This window comes from Podarcis erhardii (assembly GCF_964252035.2).
Source record: "Podarcis erhardii genome assembly, chromosome: 4".
NCBI classification, from domain to species: Eukaryota; Metazoa; Chordata; class Lepidosauria; order Squamata; family Lacertidae; genus Podarcis; species Podarcis erhardii.
This window is the reverse complement of record NC_138508.1, coordinates 82,144,387-82,165,516: the sequence shown is the minus strand read 5'-3', so window position 1 is coordinate 82,165,516 and position 21,130 is coordinate 82,144,387. Positions and strand designations below refer to the sequence as shown.

General features: G+C 44.7%; 1 protein-coding gene across 1 annotated transcript in view; it reads right to left on the bottom strand.

Moving 5' to 3' along the window:
- CARS2 (cysteinyl-tRNA synthetase 2, mitochondrial) overlaps positions 1 to 17,377 on the bottom strand; it is a 32,554-nt gene extending 15,177 nt beyond the window's left edge. Inside the window, exons 1-9 of the mRNA XM_081858140.1 lie at positions 16,843 to 17,377; positions 15,544 to 15,594; positions 14,945 to 15,062; positions 12,120 to 12,191; positions 11,801 to 11,906; positions 10,586 to 10,669; positions 9,752 to 9,881; positions 7,511 to 7,644; positions 2,948 to 3,012 (exon numbers count right to left, since the gene is read on the bottom strand). Of these exons, the coding sequence (XP_081714266.1) occupies positions 2,948 to 3,012; positions 7,511 to 7,644; positions 9,752 to 9,881; positions 10,586 to 10,669; positions 11,801 to 11,906; positions 12,120 to 12,191; positions 14,945 to 15,062; positions 15,544 to 15,594; positions 16,843 to 17,141 (1,059 nt within the window). The 5' untranslated portion in view covers positions 17,142 to 17,377. The remainder of the gene's footprint in view (positions 1 to 2,947; positions 3,013 to 7,510; positions 7,645 to 9,751; positions 9,882 to 10,585; positions 10,670 to 11,800; positions 11,907 to 12,119; positions 12,192 to 14,944; positions 15,063 to 15,543; positions 15,595 to 16,842) is intronic.
- Positions 17,378 to 21,130: the final 3,753 nt, after the last annotated feature.

The following is a 21,130-nucleotide window of genomic DNA, read 5'->3' as shown; positions in this document are numbered from 1 at the left end:
CGTTAACAAACACAATCCCAAGTCCTTCCACGCACCTCAAAGCCTTCTGCTATTATATACCTCATAAAGAGGATTATATCAAGGCAGATAGCAATCCCTGCTTCCATGAGCACCGAATGCAGCAGAATCTGACAAGGAATTTTGAGTTTTCATTTAAAGTGGGAACACCCAAGCTTCTAGTTCTCACTGCTGCAGAAATGTCAGAATGCATAGGAAAAAAAGGGCTGCAAATGGGCCCCATGTCCAGGGATGGAATTTAGGCACCTGCATGAACTAGTCACTTCCTTCTGGCTATGTACCTCCTAGTTACTGCCTGCTAAACTTCCTCCTAGTACCCATTAGTATTTCACAAAGTTAAAAATGTAACCCAAATTTTACAAAAACACAAAGAGCAGGTTCAGAATAAAGTGAATTTTGTGTGTGTATCTAAACACATGACATGTACCTGCATCATTTTACAGTCTGAGTGAAATATCTGAATTTGGCTTCCTAGGTATAAGAAACGCAGATACTCTCACCGCTCAATATTAGAAGTACTATTTTTATGTCCTGTCTTCTGAGCAGGACACGGAACAATATAATAAACTGTTAGCAACTTAAACTAAACTCGGGGTGAGAGTATCAGGAAGGAAGACTCAAAAGAACAAGCACAGCTTGACAGACACTATTCAACTTGAGTCCAGAAAGAGAGGGAAACGACGCCTGACTAGTCCTTTGGAATCTGTTCATTCCTAAATGTGAAGGGAGACAAAAGGAAAGCAGTCAATCCTGCAGATTTTCAGGGGGGATTTTTCCACTTGAGAGTTTTCTCATGAATAAACAAGAGGAAGTCTGGGTCAGTGGACTGAAACTCACCTTAAGGAGTTTATTTTTTTCTTTAAGATGAGTGAAGAAAAATTACCCATCAATTACTATGCCAACTAGCCCATCCAAAAGAATCCAAAAGATTCCCCCCGTTACAATTATACAACTGATTTGCGAAGGACGTGCAAAAAAATCCACAGGCAAACAAAATGTCGCCTTTGCGTTCCAAAGAATTTATCACGAGGCATTTTTAAAGCTAGCATGGTGGACAAGATGCTAGCCTTGGGCCATGCTGGCTGAGGCTGAAGGAGCTGATGTCTAACTACATCTGGAAAACTATGCATTTTCCCACCTCTGCTTTACACTTCCTACCGCTTGTTTACTCAAGACAGCAGGCCTGTTATGTTTAGTGAAGCTTACTACCAGGTAAGCTTGCAGCCTTGGGCTGCTATCCTGAACACAGTTGGGCTCATTGCATTGGATGGCGCTACACTGGACCTCAAAAATGTTGCGAGGACAAAATAAGGGAAAACGATGGCCTCCTCTGAGCAAGAGCTGGATATAAATGTTGTTAGACTCAACTCCCACCAGGCCGAGAATCCCATGGTCCAGCAACTAGGGCCCAATGATCCTCACCAATCCCTGTAACAAGTAACACTACATTTTAAAAAGCCTGTTAAACAGAACGTTTTGATGTGGTGTGAAGATTCATGGATACTGTAGAATAACCTCAAGGAGGTCCCCAAGGATTCCTTGGAGGATGAGTGCAATACAGTGGTGCCTCGCAAGACGAAAAGAATCCGTTCCGCGATTCTCTTCGTCTAGCGGTTTTTTCGTCTTGCGAAGCAACCCTATTAGCGGCTTAGTGGATTAGCGCTATTAGCGGCTTAGCGGCTATTAGCGGTAAGCGGCTATTAGCGGCTTAGAAAAAGGGAGAAAAAAGCGAAAAAAATCACAAGACTCGCAAGATGTTTTCGTCTTGCGAAGCAAGCCCATAGGGAAATTCATCTTGCAAAGCGCCTCGAAAAATGGAAAACCCTTTCGTCTAGCGGGTTTTTCGTCTTGCGAGGCATTCGTCTTGCGGAGCACCACTGTACAACTACAATAGATATACAGAGCCGTGTTCTCTTTGATACCTGTTTAATCCTCCGCCATCTCTGCTTAGACATAAATTCATGAATCAAAGGTAAAGGTAAAGGACCCCTGGACAGTTAAGTCCAGTCAAAGGCGACTATGGGGTTGTGGCACTCATCTTGCTTTTAGGCCGAGGGAGCTGGCGTTCGTCCATAGACACCTTTCCAGATCATGTGGCCAGCATGACTAAACCACTTCTGGCGCAATGGAACACCTGATGGAAACCAGAGCGCATGGAAACGCCGTTTACCTTCCCATGCTTTCGAACTGCAAGGTTGGCAGGAGCTGGGACAGAGCAACAGGAGCTCACTCCATCGCTGGGATTCGAACTGCCAACCTTCTGATCGGCAAGCTCAAGAGGCTCAGTGGTTTAGACCACAACGCCACCTTTGTCCCTCTCATGAACCAATGAAGCTAAAGCAAGTGCAGAGTCAGAAGTAGAGCTGGGCGATGTCCAGAGCTGGTTTGAATTTCATATCATGATACTGTTTTCATAATTTTTGACTTGGCAATAGTGTGTGTGTGCGCGCGCGCACTATGCAAAATTCACAATGCGGGGAAAACTGTGAAGGCAGCCAATGTCTCTACATAACTCCATCCTCATTTCAGACATCCTAATATCATAATGCTTAGCTGGTGATATATCATCATGATGAAAACCAGATATGGCCCAGCCCTAGTTAGAAGATGGGAATGCTCTTCTGTACTGAGCCTGCAATCCTAAATACACTTGCCTGGGACGAAGTCCTCTTGAATGCTATAGGACTTGTGCCCAAGTAGACATGCCCAGGGTGGCACAGGTAATCTCGAATATGAGCTGGGCCAGGCCTCAAGCATTCCTCCATCCCACCCTCTGATCTTAAGAGCTCCTTCTTCAAGTTTCTTCCTGTACAGGCCAAATCCACTGAGAGGAGCTTGATTTTAAAAAAAAACCAAAAAACACATTCCCGGTGGTGGCAACTGTTCAGAGGATTCAAGTTAAATGGAAGTGTGTGCCAGTTTACAATACCTTAATGGTAATGTAGTTTTTCAGTGATTTTGACATTTTCTCACTCCCTTTAACATGCAGGTGTCCTGGAACGACAAAAGCAAGATGACTTTGCTTTATTTTCTGAGCAGAGTTTTTTTTTAAAAAAAGACAAAAACAAGGTTAAATTATTTTTCAGAATAGCAGGAGCTAAAAACAGTAGACCAGAGTCTATTTCACTCAGTTTGTTGTTCTATATTAAGGAACAGAGAGGAACAAGAATTTTTAAAATATTAAAAACAGTGCTGCTATTTCTGTAACTGATTTGGTCATGTGCCTTGTAACTGCTTTAGGTTTAAATAGTTTGCATATTAATGTAGGGTTTTCCAGATATTGAAGCAAGCAGGGTGTAATATTCAACTAAGTAGGCCCATTACTATTACTCAGTGCTAGGAGGAAAGGCCAATATTTTCATTTTCGTTCCCTATTACAGTAACTAAAATATTCCCAAACACAACTAGCCCTTTAATTTGCAACACCACAGATCAAAATCGCCCACCCCCAGGAAATTCTTCAACTAAAAAATTAAGGAACAATCCCAGGGCCCTATCCCAACAGAAACAAATGGGCTGAGACATATGGGCTTTGTTTCATTTGCTATGCATGCAGCATTCATAAAACTGGGCCCAATTTTTTGGAACCTCCTTCCAGCTGAGGTAACACAGTCCACCCACCCCTGACCCGAAAACCTACCAAAGACTTTTAATCCAGCAGGCATTGTAACTTAAGCTTGATTTAATAGTTTTAACCAATTTTCACCTGTTCGGTATTATATTTTCTGTATACCACGTAGGGACTATTGTAACCAAGTGGTATATACCGTATTTTTTGCTCCACAGGACGCACTTTTTCCCCTCTTTAAATCTAAGGGGGAAAGTCTGTGCATCCTATGGAGTGAATGCAGGGGGGAGACAGGCAGGAAAAGCCCCCAAGAGCCACACACAAGCCTCTTGTGGGCTTTTCCCCAGGAGGGAGAAGGGACTGACACGGCCAGTCAGTCCCTTCTCCCTCCTCGTAGAAAAGCCCACAGGAGCCGCGTGCCCCTTAAAGGGTGCTCGGCTCCTGTGGGCTTTTGCAGGAGGTGGGGGAATTGCCATAGCTGCGCGCAGCCTCTCCAGTCAGGAGAGGCTGCGCAAGGCTAAAGAAGCCAAGGCAGCGAGCACAATCCATCCCGCTCACTGCCTTGGTTTCTTTAGCCACGCTTCTTTAGCCACGCTGGAGAGGTTTAGCTCCCGGCTGGAGAGGCTGAGCGCGGCTATGGCAGAAGCCAAGACAGCCAGCGGGATGGATCCTGCTCGCTGTCTTGGCTTCTTTGCTCTTTGGGGCTGGGGAATAATATTTTTTTTCTTGATTTCCCCCTCTAAAAACTAGGTGCGTCTTGTGGCCCGGTGCGTCCTATAGAGCGAAAAATACGGTAAGCTGTTTAAACAAATCAATAATATTATATAAGCAAAGTGCCACTTTCAAGCTCAAGATGGCTTCCAAGGACCATTTTACCTCATTCTTTTCTGAGAAAAGGCAGAAACAGAAGGACAATACTTATCCATGGACAATACTTTGCAACAACCACACAGCATGACTCCACTGGGACCTGTATGTGGCAGGAAGTCGCCAATGACCACAGCACCACAGCATGTGTGCGGGCATCGTGTGTGACAATCTGCACATGGCTTTCACACAATTTCTACATAGAAGTGTGCTAGAAACATATACTGTGTGAAGTGATTCTTAGGTTTTGTTGTGCACCATTGTACTGTTAAACACACACACACACACAAGAGAGAGAGGGAGAGAGAGTTGTGCATTTTCTCCATCAGCTCCTTCTACAAATATTTCAAGAGAGGCAAGCAGTCTTGAATAGAGTCCCATTAATGAGCTTGCCCAAACTCTACAATCTGTTAAGGAACACTGACAAGTTATTTTCTAAAACTCAATAATAATTGCCTATGAATAATTCACATTAAGTTATGGGAAGAAGAAGAAGAGGAAGAAATCAGTTAATGAATGCAACATGCTGGCTTTCACAATAGCGCCACTGAAAGGTAGAGATAAGTAAATTAATCAGATACAGGTAATCTGAACACCCAAATAGCACTCTACATCATTCGAAGCATGCACGTGTAAGAAAGCAATTTTTAAAAGCAATGTCTTAAACATAATGGAGTGAATATCTCTAGTAGAAAAATTCAGAATCTTTCAGCATTTTGATTTACAATATTAAGTAGGCTGTTGCATCCTAAATATATATGCAGTGGTGCCTCTAGTTATGAACTTAATTCATTCCAGAGGTCTGTTCTTAACCTGAAACTGTTCTTAACTAGAGGCGTGCATTCGCTAATGGGGCCTCTTGCTGCCACTGCACCGCTGGCACATGATTTCTGTTCTCATCCTGGAGCCAAGTTCTCAACTCAAGGTAACTCTTCCAGGTTAGCGGAATTTGTAGCCTGACACGTTTGTAACCTGAGGCATTTGTAACTCGAGGTACTACTGTATATATATTATAGGAACAGGGAAAACCATTAATCAGAAATAATGACTCAACTCTGCAAAAAGAGTAAAAATGGTTTGAACCAGGCAGACTGCTTGTTGAAATTTCACCATTTGGGTATTTATTTGTTTCATACTGTTACAAGAAAAGGTAGTACTGAGATACTTAAAAGAAGCTAAATCTGCCTCGCATCAACAGGCTTAAAATAAACCAATGCCTAAGACACATTCACAAATCAAGACACACATGAGGCAACACTTTTTCAGAAGGGCTTGCCTTAACTCTCGTCAATTCATGCGCACATTTTATGAGCACAACTATTCTCCTTACTTTTCCCACTCCAAGAAGAGATGTGATGTGAAAATATCCCAGAATGCTCCTTCCTAATATCTGTGGTAGGACAAAGGCACCTTGGGCCCTGATCTGGTAACGTCCACATGAACAAGGGCAGGGATATGTAATTCCCCTTACGGAAGACACCATGCTCCCTCCCTCTCTCCCTTCCACTCCCCTCAGAGGGCCAAATCAAATGTCATGTGCCCCACCCAAAGGCTGCTGAAGAGGAGGAGAGCTTCACACAGGAGGGCACAACAGCCTCCATCTTGAAAACCACAAATGGAAAGAAGTCCACCTAAGAGGACTTGTCCTCGTTCTTCTCCCCACCACCCACAGCTTCCAAAAGGGCTATCCAGAGGGTTGGGGAACTTTCCTGAGCAATGTGGGAAAGAGCATAGGGGGGCAGCACTGAAAAGGTGACCCAAAATCAGGCAGAGGAACTTGTAGCTCCATTCATACAAGGTTCCTCTTCAAGATTTTGGGTAAGTTCCCACAACCACCAACAGCTCACCTCCTATCCCACACTGTTCGCTTGGGTCCCCCAACTCCAAAGAGGCATTAATGGGGTTATAGAGGGAGGTTCAAGGGTACCATTGAGAGGGTCTGTTGTTGCAGCTCCCCGATAGTGGAATCCTCTCCCCAGTGAAGTCCACGTAGTGCCATCATTAACTTCTCTCTTTTTCCAGGCAGCTGGTGGCTGATGGTGATTTTGCTATTTCTTGATATTACTTTGCTGCTGAAGATCTGCTGCTGTTTTATTGGGTCTGTTCTATGGGTTATTGTATGACTTTAATAATAATAATAATAATAATAATAATAATAATAATAATAATAATAATTTATTATTTGTACCCCGCCCATCTGGCTGGGTTTCCCCAGCCACTCTGGGCGGCTTCCACAGAAACCAAAAATACACTAAAATCACACATTAAAAACTTCCCTGAACATGGCTGCCTTAAGATGTCTTCTGAATGTCAGGTAGTTGTTTATCTCTTTGACATCTGATGGGAGGGCGTTCCACAGGGCGGGCGCCACTACCGAGAAGGCCCTCTGCCTGGTTCCCTGTAGCTTTGCTTCTCGCACTGAGGGAACCACCAGAAGGCCCTCGGCGCTGGACCTCAGTGTCCGGGCAGAACGATGGGGGTGGAGACGCTCCTTCAGGTATACTGGGCCGAGGCCGTTTAGGGCTTTAATATGTAACATACACAAATTGTTCTTCTGATTTGCTTTATGATCTTAAAATTTTGGAAGTTTAGAGACTCCTTATGTTGCAACTAATAAATTGAATTAAAATCCTTATTCACAGATCACAGGATCCAAGTTCATATTTGTACTGAGCTCGGTCTGTGAGTCAATCCAATTGCACAGGCCACTTCTATGTTGCCACAGCTGATCCCTAGTAGGAAGATGGCTTGGAGAGGCTCCAAAATATTGCGCTGACTCATTCAGAAAAGCCCAACATAAACTTACACACACCCCATATTGCAGAGTAGTGCAATACACAAGTAACTTCTGTAGTCTCAATAAGCAAACTGTGTTTGTCAGGCACTGAGAGGTAACAGAAGAACAGATAAAGAGAATCAAAATTAAGTTACGACATGCGGTAATTATGTTCATTAAATGTTACCTTTAAAAACTTGATTTTGTCCGGATCGGTGTAACTGAATGAAATGGAATGCTAGGGACGTCAAAAGCAAAAAAGGGTTTATTTAAGCACTTACCAGAGTGTAGAAAATAATTTCCCCATTGTTCACACTGATGATAAACTTCACACTGAGCAATTTCGTTTTCGTGATGAGGAAATGCAAGATCGATTCCACCAGTGTGGATATCCAAATGTCCTCCAAACACCAGACTACAACAAAAGCAATCAATGAGTGGGAATTTGGGGGGGGGGAGGGAAAAAAAGACAGAGAAATACATTCCTGTTACAGTTCAGTAAAGAGAAGAATTGGGAGCCAGCTCTGGAATTTATTCAAACCACTGCATCAGCTTAAGTTTATCATACAAGGAATCATCTATATATAGGTTTTCTATTAGCCAAATGAACTGTGTGTGTGTGTGTGTCATATTCTTTGATTTTCAGAAGCGCTGAAAAAAAGCACTGTATTTGTGTTCAATCCACAGGAGCAGATCAATAATGGCACTTTACCAATCTGTTCCAATCTCACTCCAAATAAGCAGAAAGATTTTTTAAAACATTACAAGGCAAAGCCAGTTTAAGAGGAGCACCTTGCAAAGTGTGTTTTTCCAGGATTCTAAGATTGATTTCAATCGGCCGTGGTGTTTTTTGCAGAATAAGAGCAACAGAGGGACAGTCTGTGCAGTGAGTTTTTCCTCCTATGCAAGAAGTCCCATGCATCCCTGGGTATGCATCAGCAAATGTAATGTTTGAACAAGGCAACCACAGTTGCAACCAGCAGCAATTGTGCACAAGTGTTTCAATAAGGCAGAAGCAGATGCAACTGCAGCACAATAGTTCTGGATGTAGTCATTCATTATTGCCAAATTAACCAGCAAGCTGAGCTCCGTTAACAAAGTGTTTGGAGTTCCATACAGTACGAGGTGCCTGTTCTCTGCTCCCTTGCACACATATAAAGGGATGGCATTAAATTGAGCCACTTACTTGAATGCTGCAGTACTTCCATTTACCTCTAGATGGAAGTGGCCTTACCCTTATTAAACACTGTAATCTCAGCCCCAAAGAGTTTAACTGAGACAGCAGAGGAACTGTAGCCTTAGTCCAGCTTCCAGATTGTCAAAGACTACCTATCTCCATTGTCTCTCAAGACAGACCGAGGACAACAACACCAATCATTATTTTATATTGCTTATAGATATTTTATTGACTAAGCGGTTTACAATTTGTTCTCAGTAAAGAAAATATATTCAGCCAAATGCTTCTTAAAACTTTGTGTGTTGACGACTACTTGTTTTCCATGAACTACATTAGAAGCTGTTTTTGAAATGACTTCTGAGTTGAAGTGCTTTGGGGGCCCCAATCCAGCTGCACTGAACAGACAGCATGAAGTGGAGAAGAGGGAAGCACTCCTAGGTCTACAAAGACTTGTCCTAGATCCCGAAGACATTTGCCTACCTGTCACCTAAAAATGATGTCACCTTGTGTGTTCCTAGTACAGATGCACAGACCGTAGGAGCTGCCATTTTGTTCGACATTCACCGCCATAAACTCCAGATAAGTCAAAGCAAGAAGAACCCGCTGGATCAGGCCAATGGCTCAGGATAGCTCAGTATCCTCCTCTCACAAGGGCTAACCAGATTGCTTGCAGGAAGCCTTAAGTCTGCCAGCTTCTCTCTCTGTTTCTACTCTGGCTTTGCAGACTGCCTAAAATAACATTGTACAGTCATACCTTGGGTTACAGACGCTTCAATTTGCTTTTTTTTGGGTTGCGGACTGTCGAAACCCAGATGTACTGGAACGGGTTACTTCCGGGTTTCGGTGGCCGTGCATGCGCAGAAGCGCTAAATCACGCTTTGCGCATGCGCAGAAGCGCCGAATCGTAATCCGTGCATGCACAGATGCGGGTTGCGAACACTGCGGGTTGCGAACATGCATCCTGCACGGATCATGTTCTCAACCTGAACGTCCACTGTAATCCGCAGTTTAGGAATCACCAGCTTGGCTCCCCTATAGGATCATTGCATCTCTCGTATTGGTGTGCTCTCCTGACTTGCCACGGCGCATCGAAGCAAGCGCAGGATGTGGGCTACAAAGGCATCAGATGTTACTGCCTTTAGTTTGCAGCCCTTCTACTCAGAAGAGCTGTCCTTAAAATGTGATTTCATTATTCGCTTTCTCCCTCAAACTGCAATTGCCATTAATTGTCACTTATTAAAAATTTAAACTGTTTTCAACAGAAACCCTCCGTGATTCACATGTCAATCGCTTTCTAATGCATGCTCATAAAAAAACAAAGACAAAGAAGTCCAGACCGGCTGACCTTGATATCGTTGAACACTCAATGTGCCAGCCAGGCCTTCCGTTCCCCCAGGGAGAACCCCAGCACGTCTCTTGAGGTTTGGCTGCCTTCCAAAGAGCGAAATCCTTCACGTTACGCTTATCGCTGTCGGCTGCCAATAACAAGGGGTGACGCATTAACAAAGATGCTCGGAAGGAGTTAAGTGTGTAAAAGAGATCTCTGCTATATTCCGTAAGTAATCTGGACAGCTTCATATGTCTCACTAGCGCGTCTCAAGACCTGCCACTAGGCCTTAGGCCACTTTCAGTGCAATTTTAAAGGCCAAATACTTGGGGAGCAGGGTCACCTGAGGGGAGCGTCACAAAATCACAGCAGGGGAATCAGAATCATAGAATTGTAGGAGTTGGAAGAGAACTCGAGGGTCAAGTTCAACCGCTTGCAATGCAAGGAATCTCAACACATGGTCCTCCATCCAATTTAAAAACATACTGGACCCTGCTTAACTTTGCAAATGGTTGCACCACTAGGAGGGCATCTCTGTGGGAGCTGTCAGTTTTTGTTTTTAATAAAAATGGACACACATGGATGCAGGGGTTGTCCAGAGCACCACAGTGATGTACTTATGGAAGCAGTTAGAAATAACCTGTATAAATTAAATTTAAAACTGAGGGGTCCCACAAAAGACCCTTTAGGAGCCAGATGCAGCCCATGTGCTATAGCTTAGCACCCCTGGCTTACACAGAACCAAGTTAAAACAGAGCTACTAGCCTCCTTTCTATGTATTATATACTTTTTGCATAGAATACAAAGCCTCCGTAATTCATGCAGAAGCCACCACAGCTTTTGTTAACTTACCTGGTTCCTCTTGGGTGTCAGGGTAAACCTGTGTTAGCTTTCCGTATCTGTCTCCCCTAGAACGGACATCAAAATATACATTACCTGTCGGAAATAAACAGTTTGGTCTTATTACAAAGATGGAAGTGATTAGGCCTACTGATTTAAGGCAGGGGTAGCAAATGTAGAGGGACGCTGGTGGCGCTGTGGTCTAAACCACTGAGCCTAGAGCTTGCCGATCAGAAGGTCGGCGGTTCAAATCCCCGCGACAGGGTGGGCTCCTGTTGCTCAGTCCCTGCTCCTGCCAACCTAGCAGTCAAAAGTATGTGAAAGTGCAAGTAGATAAATGGGTACCGCTCTGGCGGGAAGGTAAATGGCGTTTCTGTGTGCTGCTCTGGTTTGCCAGAAGCGGCTTAGTCATGCTGGCCACATGACCCAGAAGCTGTATGCCGGCTCCCTCAGCCAATAAAGTGAGATGAGCACCGCAACCCCAGAGTTGGCCACGACTGGACCTAATGGTCAGGGGTCCCTTTACCTTTACCTAGCAAATGTAGTGCTCTACAGAAGTTGCTGGATCACAATTCTCATCATCCCTGAGGGTTGACTGTCCTGGCTGGAGCTGATGAGAGTTGGAGGACACCCTGTTGACTATCCTTGGATTAAGGGGAAACTCTATACCTGGGTTTCCCAAACTTGGGTCTCCAGCTGGTTTTGGACTACAATCCCCATCATCCCTGACCAATGATCCTGCTAGCTAGGGATGATGGGAGTTGTAGTCCAAAAGCAGCCGGAAACCCAAGTTTGGGAAACCCTGAGCTACATATTCCTCTCTATTCATGCACCCAGCACACCACCACACAGGGTACTGAACAGTGCCAGCAACCATGGGGAGATGGTACCCCTATGCTGATCACATAAACCATGGGGAGATGGTACCCCTATGCTGATCACATAAACCAAGCAGGCTGCATGTGGAATCATCTGCCAAAGTGGACTGGCCCAAGGTCACTCAGTGAACTTCCTGTCTGAGTCGGGATTTGAACCCTGCTCTCACAGGTCCTCATCTGCCACTCTTAACTACTAGGCCACAATGGCTCAAAGTTAATAGTTAAATTAACTCTGCATTTGCTATTTAACAGCTGTACAAGACGTATTCGAGGCAACATGGGGGGGGGACAGACAAAAAAATGTCTTCTACACTAATTAACATGCAATTGAATTGTTCAGAAGATTTACCTTTCGATGTTGCATAACCGTGCCCGCTAGCAATGATCTGCTGTATAAAAGAAATGATCTGAGGAATATTTTCAGTCACTCTCATATATATTGTAGGAGGTAGAACCTGAAAATTTAAAAGAAGTCATCAGTTTTGATTAATAAATGTGGACTATCAGGTTTAATAGAATAACAAACAGAACACCAAGTTCAGTGGAATCAATGAAGTTGGGAAGACATAGGCAATTAGCTCAACAGACCAAGGAAGAGGTCCACCACTGCCCAGGCATCTTTTCCAACAAATAAAAGATGTCTTCCATATTAGAGGAAATATCTGTACCTTTAAAGCATCCATGTCTTGCTTGAAGTCCTCCTCATAAAAACGAGCAAGAGACACTGGTGATATACCCATCTGTAAGAAAGGAGCACACAGGTAAATCTGTTTGATCTGTTAGTTAATAGCGAACTGAAGGAGAGAAAAGAAATCCAAGATAGCGAACTGAAGGAGAGAAAAGAAATCCAAGATAAAACCAATAAGCCACATTAACTGCTAGCCTGAGGAGCACAACAATCTTACATATCAAGGGAGAAGGGAACTAATCTTTTTTTGGGGGTGGGGGGACATCCTTATTCTAAATGTAGCTTCAATTTCAAACACAGAATTAAAAATACCCCCATTCATAGTCAAAACAGGAATGACAGGTGACAGCTCTCTGGAGCCCTGACAACAACAAAAACCCCAAACGTTCAGGGAAATTCCTTGAAATACTTAATAGTATTTCTCATTTCATTGAGATAAAAGAAGATACAATTCAAAATGGGTCAAACTAGACTGGTAATGGAGCGATATGCCCCCGCTGCCCGACAGCACACCCACTTGTTTTGATTACTGTTTGGGGCTGAGGCCTACAAAAACAGGAATTTCACCAGAAAGTCAGCTCAGAGGGGGAATCACCACAAAACCAAATCCTATTGTCTATGTGACATCTTTATGCTCCCCACAGGATCCCAGATTGTTTGGGACAGTCTTTCCCAGCCTGGTGCTCTCTATATGTTTCTGACGGCAATTCCCCGTCAACTCCAGCCAGCACAAACAAACACCAAGTTGGAGAAGGCTGATCTGGGATCATGCAGGAAGCAGCCTGGGATTATTATTTTTTGCTTATGTTTTAAAAAGTATTTTCAGGACTTTGGATCTTCCCCTTCAGAGCTGGTGGGAAAGAAGGAACTATGAGCGACAAGTAAAAATGTTAAGTACTGTATGGACAAAAGCTTGGTGGAGCCCCATATGGTACAAGAGGCACCATACGTCAACAACTCAAGTTACGACATTTAAATGTTCCAGAAATTCCCAGCATACAAAAACTGAGCTGCTCAATGCCAATATATTATGCCAAATGTTAGGACAGAAAATTGGGCAGATGGGGAAACAGATAAAATTTACTAAATTGCAAGGATAGAACTGGTTTAACTACATTTAGGTAGATTAGCATTTGATGGCACTGGGGCATCCTGGTAGAATTGTGACAGATAACTGATAAAGAAGCTTTAAAATGTGATAATGATTTCCAGTCCTTGTTAAGTGGAAACCCTGGTTATTATTTATTAATTTAAAAAGTATACCACAGCACACACACACGCTCTCTCTCTCTATATATATAAATCTCTAGGTGGTTTACACAAAAACTATAAAAAAATGACAATCACCACCACCAATAAAAGTTCCTAAAAATGTGGTAAGAACACAAAACTGTATAGCACAAAGAAAAAACAAGCATTGTGCAAAACAAAATAAACATGAAGAAGTCCAGGAAAGTTTAGGTCAGGCATCCCCAAACTTGGCCATCCAGCTGTTTTGGGACTACAACTCCCATCATCCCTAGCTAACAGGACCAGTGGTCAGGGATGATGGGAATTGTAGTCCCAAAACATCTAGAGGGCCGAGTCTGGGGGTGCCTGGTTTAGGTGAACATAATCTTAAAGAAGCATTCTAAGGTATTGCCGTTTCTGCCTCACAAATAACCCAAGGATGGGTGCTATCGCCAAGAAGGCTCACTTCTTAAGCATTGTCAACAAGTAACAACCAGGTGGTCACAGAACAACTAGCAGCCTCTCCTTTGAAGATCTTAAAAGATTGACTTGTTCTGTACCAGGGGAAGCAGTCTGCAGAATATTCTGGTTCCCAAAGTTTTAAATAACAACAACCAAACCCTTCTGAACATGGCTCAGCAGTTAATAGCCAGTGCACATCTTTCAACACTGATGTAACATGTGTATAGCTTGGTGTCCCACCAAGCACTATGGTAGCTGAATTTGGTGCTAGCTACAGATTCCAAACCAGGTACAAGGGCAGCCCCCCACAAATAGCACATTACAGTGGTCTAATTGTGAGGTTATCCATGCATAAACTACTGCAGCAAGGCTATCCCTCTCCAGGAATGGTTGCAACAGTTAAAATTGGCAATGTGTGTTCTGAACCACTGATGTCACCTGATCCATCACTAGTGACAGTGATGGATCTCAGAGAAATCCCAAAATACACACTTCCTCCTTCAGAGGCATTCCTACCCAGCGCCTTCATTCCTTTATCACAGCTAACGCTGCCTCAGCTGCATTACTTAACAGAGGTTAAGGTAGGAGATGGAAATTTACTTCAAGAGGGACAGGCATGGGGACAGATCTCCTAACTGCAATTGAGAGAAGCCTCTCTCTTGTTTGGCTGAGGCCTAGCAGAACTTTTCACCTACAAAAAGATAAAGAGAGTTAGCAAATCTCCCAAATTTTGCTCCTGCCATGCAATACAGTCATACCTCAGGTTACAGATGCTTCAGGTTGTGTTTTTTCGGGTTACGGACCCGCGAAAACCCAGAAGTACCGGAACGGGTTACTTCCGGGTTTCGGGGGTCGCGCACACGCAGAAGCACTAAATCACGCTTTGCACATGCGCAGAAGCGCCGAATCGCAACCCACACATGCGCAGACGCACCGCTGCAGGTTGCGAATGTGCATCTCGCACGGATCACGTTCGCAACCCAAACATCCACTGTATCTGTTTCATTTCACAGCCTACCTAGACTGGCTATAATGCAAACAATACAATACAGCACATTTGTAAAATCTACTGGATTGTGAACCAAAAAAGCAAGCTGAACTATATACACTTACCTCACTGGCTCTTTTAATTATTTTATCATCTATATCTGTAATCCCCATCACCATGACGACTTCCTTTCCAAATATCTTTGTCAGTATTCTTCGAATTATATCAAATTTAACATAGGAGCTGAAAGAGAGGGGGAAAGGCACATGTATTACGGGCCTCAGCTAGATATGAAACAGGTTGGTTTTATGTTAAGTAGACATACTGAAGCTAGGATTTTATTTTATTTTTTGCTTCAGAAGCCTCAGCAGAAAGACGAACACCTTGTTAAAGCATGAGGCACAGTGACCCATCATATTTTGGATCTCAGAAGTGATTTTTTCTCCACACCAGGCTGACTCCCCCCCCCCCCATCTTTTCTTCCAAGCCTCACTTGGGTGCATTTAACTACACTTCTTATTCTGCAGGATGCTGATAGCTTGCACTTGGCTAACTCCTCAGGGTTACAATTCTAGTATTCCTGCTCTCTGCCGAAAAACAGCTAGATGCTAATGTACTCATAAGAAGAGCATCTACTACACAAAGCAAGAGTCTATATTGAAGCCGGCTGGTGCAGAACTAATTCCGACAAAAATAAATGAAATTTTAGCATGTGAAGGCTTACCAAGCATGACCAAGGTGTGCATGGTCATAGACAGTAGGTCCACAGCTATACCTGTGAATAAAATTAAGATCTACTAAGAAAAACACCAGAAGGCGTTACATAATGATTAGTTTCAAAATTCACATCAGCCATTACACAGTTGAATAAGGAGGGTGAAGCACATGACCTCTGAACCCACTTTAGGCACAGTAGGGAAAACTAATTCCGCCCCCCTGGAATAAAACAAGTCTTTGTTAAGCAAACAATACAAGGTTCCTGGACTTGGTCCTTGCCCACGCTCCTTAACTGCTGCCTCCTCTGTCAAGTTTGCCTAAAGCTTTCTGTTATTCTGTTCCTGGCCTTGCCTTGTTTTAAGGGGGTACCCAACACCTCAATTTCCCCATTTTTAAACTCACACCTGTTGCATTCAGTGTCCCTGCTCTCCACCATGTCTCAGCCTTCTGCTTACTTGCACACCTTCTGAGAAATTGCTTCCCTACCTCTCTCAAAGTCTTATCAATTATGCCATGGTGCAATTCTGGTTTCAACTTTAAAAGCACAGGCCACGTATTGCTGTGAGCCAGATTACTGAGCAAAACCCCACAAATAAATCCTATGCACACCTAATTGTAAGTTCCATCCAACTTACTTCCACATAAAGCACCCAAGGATTGTGCCACAACTTTTGCTGGTTTTTAATATTTAGGTAAAGGTAAAGGGACCCCTGACTGTAAGGTCCAGTCACTGACGACTCTGGGGTTGCAGTGTTCATCACGCTTTACTGGCCGAGGGAGCCGGCGTACATGTGGCCAGCGTGACCAAGCCGCTTCTGGCAAACCAGAGCAGCACACGGAAACGCCATTTACCTTCCCGCCGGAGTGGTACCTATTTATCTACTTGCACTTTGATGTGCTTTCGAACTGCTAGGTTGGCAGGAGCAGGGGCCGAGCAACAGGAGTTCACCCAACTGCGGGGATTTGAACCACCGACCTTCTGATCACCAAGCCCTAGGCTCTGTGGTTTAGACCACAGCACCACCCGCGTGCTAATATTTTAATATTTAGCTAGACCCAAATGTACTGAATTACTAATTACTAGCTCCTCTGGGATCCTAGTTTCTAACAAACTGCAACATCTCAAAAGGTGAGTTTTCCCTCTTCACTGCTGGGGGCGGGGGGGCGGAAAGGAATCCATTTTATTTATCTATTTACCTATTTATTATTTACCTATCCATTTTATTGCTAGCTATGAAGGTGTCCCGGCAAAGGGGGGGGGAATAAATTAAAAGGAATAGGAGCACAATTTTCTAAGTATTCTAACCAAGTCACCACATCCGCGTTTCGCAGGATGAGAGGCTCTTTCCTTCTGCTCAGGCTGTTGTACGCCTGGATGCCGCTGTCCCGGCCCGCGGGCTGGATCCACTTGGTCCCGCGCTCCGGACCACCGCTGCACCTTGCTCTCCGGGAAGCGACGCCCAGAAGATGCTTGCCTTCGGCAGCTGAAGCACCTTCGCCGGCTGATAGGCGGAGGAGGGCCAGTCTCCCATAACGCCTGAAACCCAGACGCTGCGAGGAGCAGCCGCCGCCGGCGCGCCAAGGAACCAAGCAAGCGCGAAACATGCTCCTCGACGGCGGCACCCAAGCCTGGTTGGGGTGCTTTGGGTTTGGTTTCCCGGCTCCTCTTTACAAATCAGCTGCTCTGCGCCCAGGCCAGCAACGCCACGGGCTGCGGCGCCCGCATGGTCGGGCTGCAGAAATGCAATGAGGAGGCAGCGCGCCTCCTCCTTGGCGTAACGAGGGCGGCGCTGCGCGGGCGCCGGAACCGCTCGGAAGAGGAAAGGGAGACGCGCACAGCCTGCCGCGCCTGTAGCAACAGCCGGCGCCGCCTGTGCGGCTACAGCCAGAAAACCCAGCAGGAAAAGGAGGAGCCTTCTCTGCCTGAAGCTGGGAGGGGAAAGTGGAGGGTTGCTCGCCGCGCTGGTAGAATAGCGCCTCGGCTGCAATAGCTTTCGCATTCCTTCCCTCGTCTCTTCTTCCAAATCCCCTGCTCTCCCGGTCCCCACCGACCTTGGAAATAGCGCGGCCGTCCTTAGCAGATAAAAGTATAGCTTCCGATGCAATGCGCGCGTGAAGTCCTTTCAAGGAGACTGAATTGCTGGGAAAGGGCGCCTGAGGCGCGTAGGCTTCCTTCCTCTCCGACGCCCCGCGACATCCTTTTTTTTTTTTTTTTTTTTGAAGTCGGTGGAACTGATCTGGTTAACACCGTAAAATGTAAAACCCCCGGAGAGCTCCGAGCGCGGGCGACGGCGGCAGTTGGTTTTAGCACTAGCCTCGCTCCAGATCTACAAAGAGCAAGGTTTCCAATCTGAATGAGCATCGCACGGCAAAAGTTATTAAGAGGAACCAGGATCTTAATTTTTGGAATCGGATTTATTTATTTTTTACAAAGTGCAAGGTATGGGGGAGGGGGGTAAATGTGAAAGAGTGTTATTTTTTATTTATTTTTTTAAACCATAAAATATAATTTTATTTATCGAAATGAAGCAAAACCTACAGTAATATGGGAAATAAGGCACTCGCTCTCAGTGGAAGACTGAATGGGGCAGCTGACAATCATGTGAGCCTCAGAAAGTGTGTTATTTGATTACTGCGGTACTTATTACTGTATTGCCTTGTAATTATAGGAGAAAAATTAGCCAGGATTCCTACAAATGCCTAAACATTTCCTGGTTATTAGTATTTTACATCAGTCCACTTGTTCCTTGGCAGAAGATCCACAGAAAAGGCTGATAGCTTTTATTGGGGTGGCTAATCCAGAATCTATTCTTGTCAATGGCTCATTTACATCATTTTGCAGCCCTTGGGCCTCTACAGCCGAGCATTTTTTAATTGTTGAGTCATGTAGATGCGTATAAACATGTGTTCTGTGCTGGTTCTTTGTTGGTCCAATTAAGGCTGCCGTTCAAGACACATTTACTAGGGGGAAAGCTCCACAGAACATAGTGTGACATACTTTGGAGTAATCCTGTACAGAAATGGATCATGCTACAACAGCCAGAACAGCCTCTGAAAGTCCATTTGTCCTTGGTCTTGTCGATGACAAGTTGGCAGGAGGTATTTGCCTTCGGTGTCCCAAACAAGTGGGATCCCAACCAGATGTTCTTGGTAACTCTTCCCCAAGATTGGATTTTACACTACTCCAGCCCCCAACACACTATTGAAATCAGCATCTCCCAGCAGCAATACAGTTTGTTTGTTTTTTAAAAAGGGCACAATCCGGACGAAGGTAAGCATTTTTATCTTCGATTAAATTCAATGGTAGTCCAAAATCACATGTACTTTTAAAAGTGCATTTAGTCATAACAAGTGTCTGCACAAGCTGAATTTGCCAGTATGCAATTGAATCTCTCATACACATACACCCCAAGTCAAGAAGCTCCCACTGTTCTGCAACCAGACAAGGAAATGGGCCCACAGGTATCCTATCATTTTCTTCCGGATTTCTGAACGTAACCTGATAAATTTTCCTGCAGTCATGTCATCCCCCCTACCCACCCACCCACCCACCAAAAACTGACGTGACTGCAGGAAAATTTATCAAGTTACATTTGAGTTCAATGGGACATGCTCCTAGAAAAGTGTGTACAGATTTGCAGCCTTAGTCTGTGTCCAATGCTTTATCTTTGTATAACATGTTTCACTGCATCCACAACTCTGTGTGCAAAAAAATAACGTTTACTGTAATGCATATAGCAGCTTAAGAGAACACAATTAAAAAATATGATTTATGTTTTGTCTAAGTCAGCAGCATTATTTCTGTTAAACTGGAGTAAATGAGGCTAAATTAAGGGGCTAATCAACGTATCTAATTGCTAGTTGGGGAGGGGGGGAGGCCACCCAAGTTGAGAAAAATCTTCCTGCCCCAAACTGTACTGTGCTGTCCTATAGACTCTGATTATAGAAAGGGTACCTATACATCAAAGTAAACTCCACTGAGTTCAATGGAGCTTACTCACAGGTAAGTGTGTCTAGATCTGGAGCCATAGTTTCTCTTGAGTTCCAGAAGACTCTAAAGCACAGAGCATCGTTTTTAGGAAATCCGACTTTGTTTCGCTTTCTACCAGACAGAACTAAAAGATGCAGGGGGGAGAGAAAGAGGAAAGGAAAAATTAACAAATTGCAGGCTGCAGATTCCGGGAAGCGAAAGGCGGGAGAGGAAAGGGGGGGGAGTGTGTCTTTCATGACTTAACCAATGGGCTTCAAGGATTTTTTTTAGGGGGCTGATGTGTGGGTGTTTCTTGCTTCTTACATGTACAGTAATAGCCATTGTTGCCTGGTGCAGAAAATGCAGAAAGGAAAAGTGAACCTTCCCGCTAGCCGGTGGAGACGTGGAAGACAACAAAGCACCGTGTCTTTTGGGAGAGCTCCTCTCCTTCTGCTACCAGCGAGATCCACCACTATTTGATCATGGCTTCAGCAGCGGCGGATCAGGAAAACTCTTATTAAACGAGCTTATTGGGGCAAATCCAGATCCCTGTTCTTGGCAACGGGTTGTGAAGGTCATAGCATAGAATAAAAGAAGCTGCTTCCTTTGGAAATCTACCCCCCCTCCCGCATCGCGCTTCGGAGAGGGAAAAACCGAACGGTTTGGAATGGATACAGATCCATGCTTTTAAGGGAAGGCATCTCTCCCACCACCCTCAAGGTTTTGGCGATGCTATTTCCAGAAGCTGAGCTAAGTAATGAGCAGCGAAGGTGGCTGCTGATGCATCTTCCTGACTCTCCTTTATGGTGGGCGAAGAGTTTGCTGCAGATCGTAATGGTCCCTGGTGATCGAAGGCAAAGTCTCCCGTTCCTCGCCTGCCGGATTAGTACTCTCCCCGCCCCCCAAGTGGGCATTGCTGCCGCCACCCCGCTTGCGCAGAGTATGCAGGTATCCCCGTGGTGCCATTCAGGAATACAGTATCGCACTTTCAAAAATGTTAGATCCGAGACAGCGGCTGCTGCGCATCGCCCGTACTTTTAAGATTTCCGTTTGCAGGAAATCGCGATAAGTTTGCTTTCTTGCTTTGCTTTTAAAACAAAAAAACAAATCGTCTTTCTTGTCTATTTTCTATACAGCATCCCAGGCTACAGCGTGCATTATTTAAAACCCTAAGTTTATCCTGCCGACAACCCAGTGTTGTTGGTTTGTGGAAAGTGCTCACAAACCCCAGTTGTGAAAACATTTTGCCTTTTCCGCTCGAGATCTATAGCGGGCGAGAACAGCCGGCAGCAGGAACCAAGTATGGCATTTGCTACCACTTTCCAGCTGCAGAGGCCTTTTTTTATTCTACTGCCCGCTCCCGGCCACCTTTTCCCAGCGATCCCAATTCACCCATGTGCCCTAAATCGCAACGCCTCTTTCGCACCAGCAGCACGCCTATTTAGGAATGCTTGCACCAGCTACTTCCATTCTCAGGCTACGGGGAGTGGGTGAGGAATACATCTGAATGAGTTAACACCGGCAAATAACTGCCGGACGCTAAGTAACCTCGTTCCCCACGCGTCCCCCTCCTTTTGTTTTCTGCAGCCGAGTGTGCCTTGGTTTTCAGATCAGGCAACCTTAA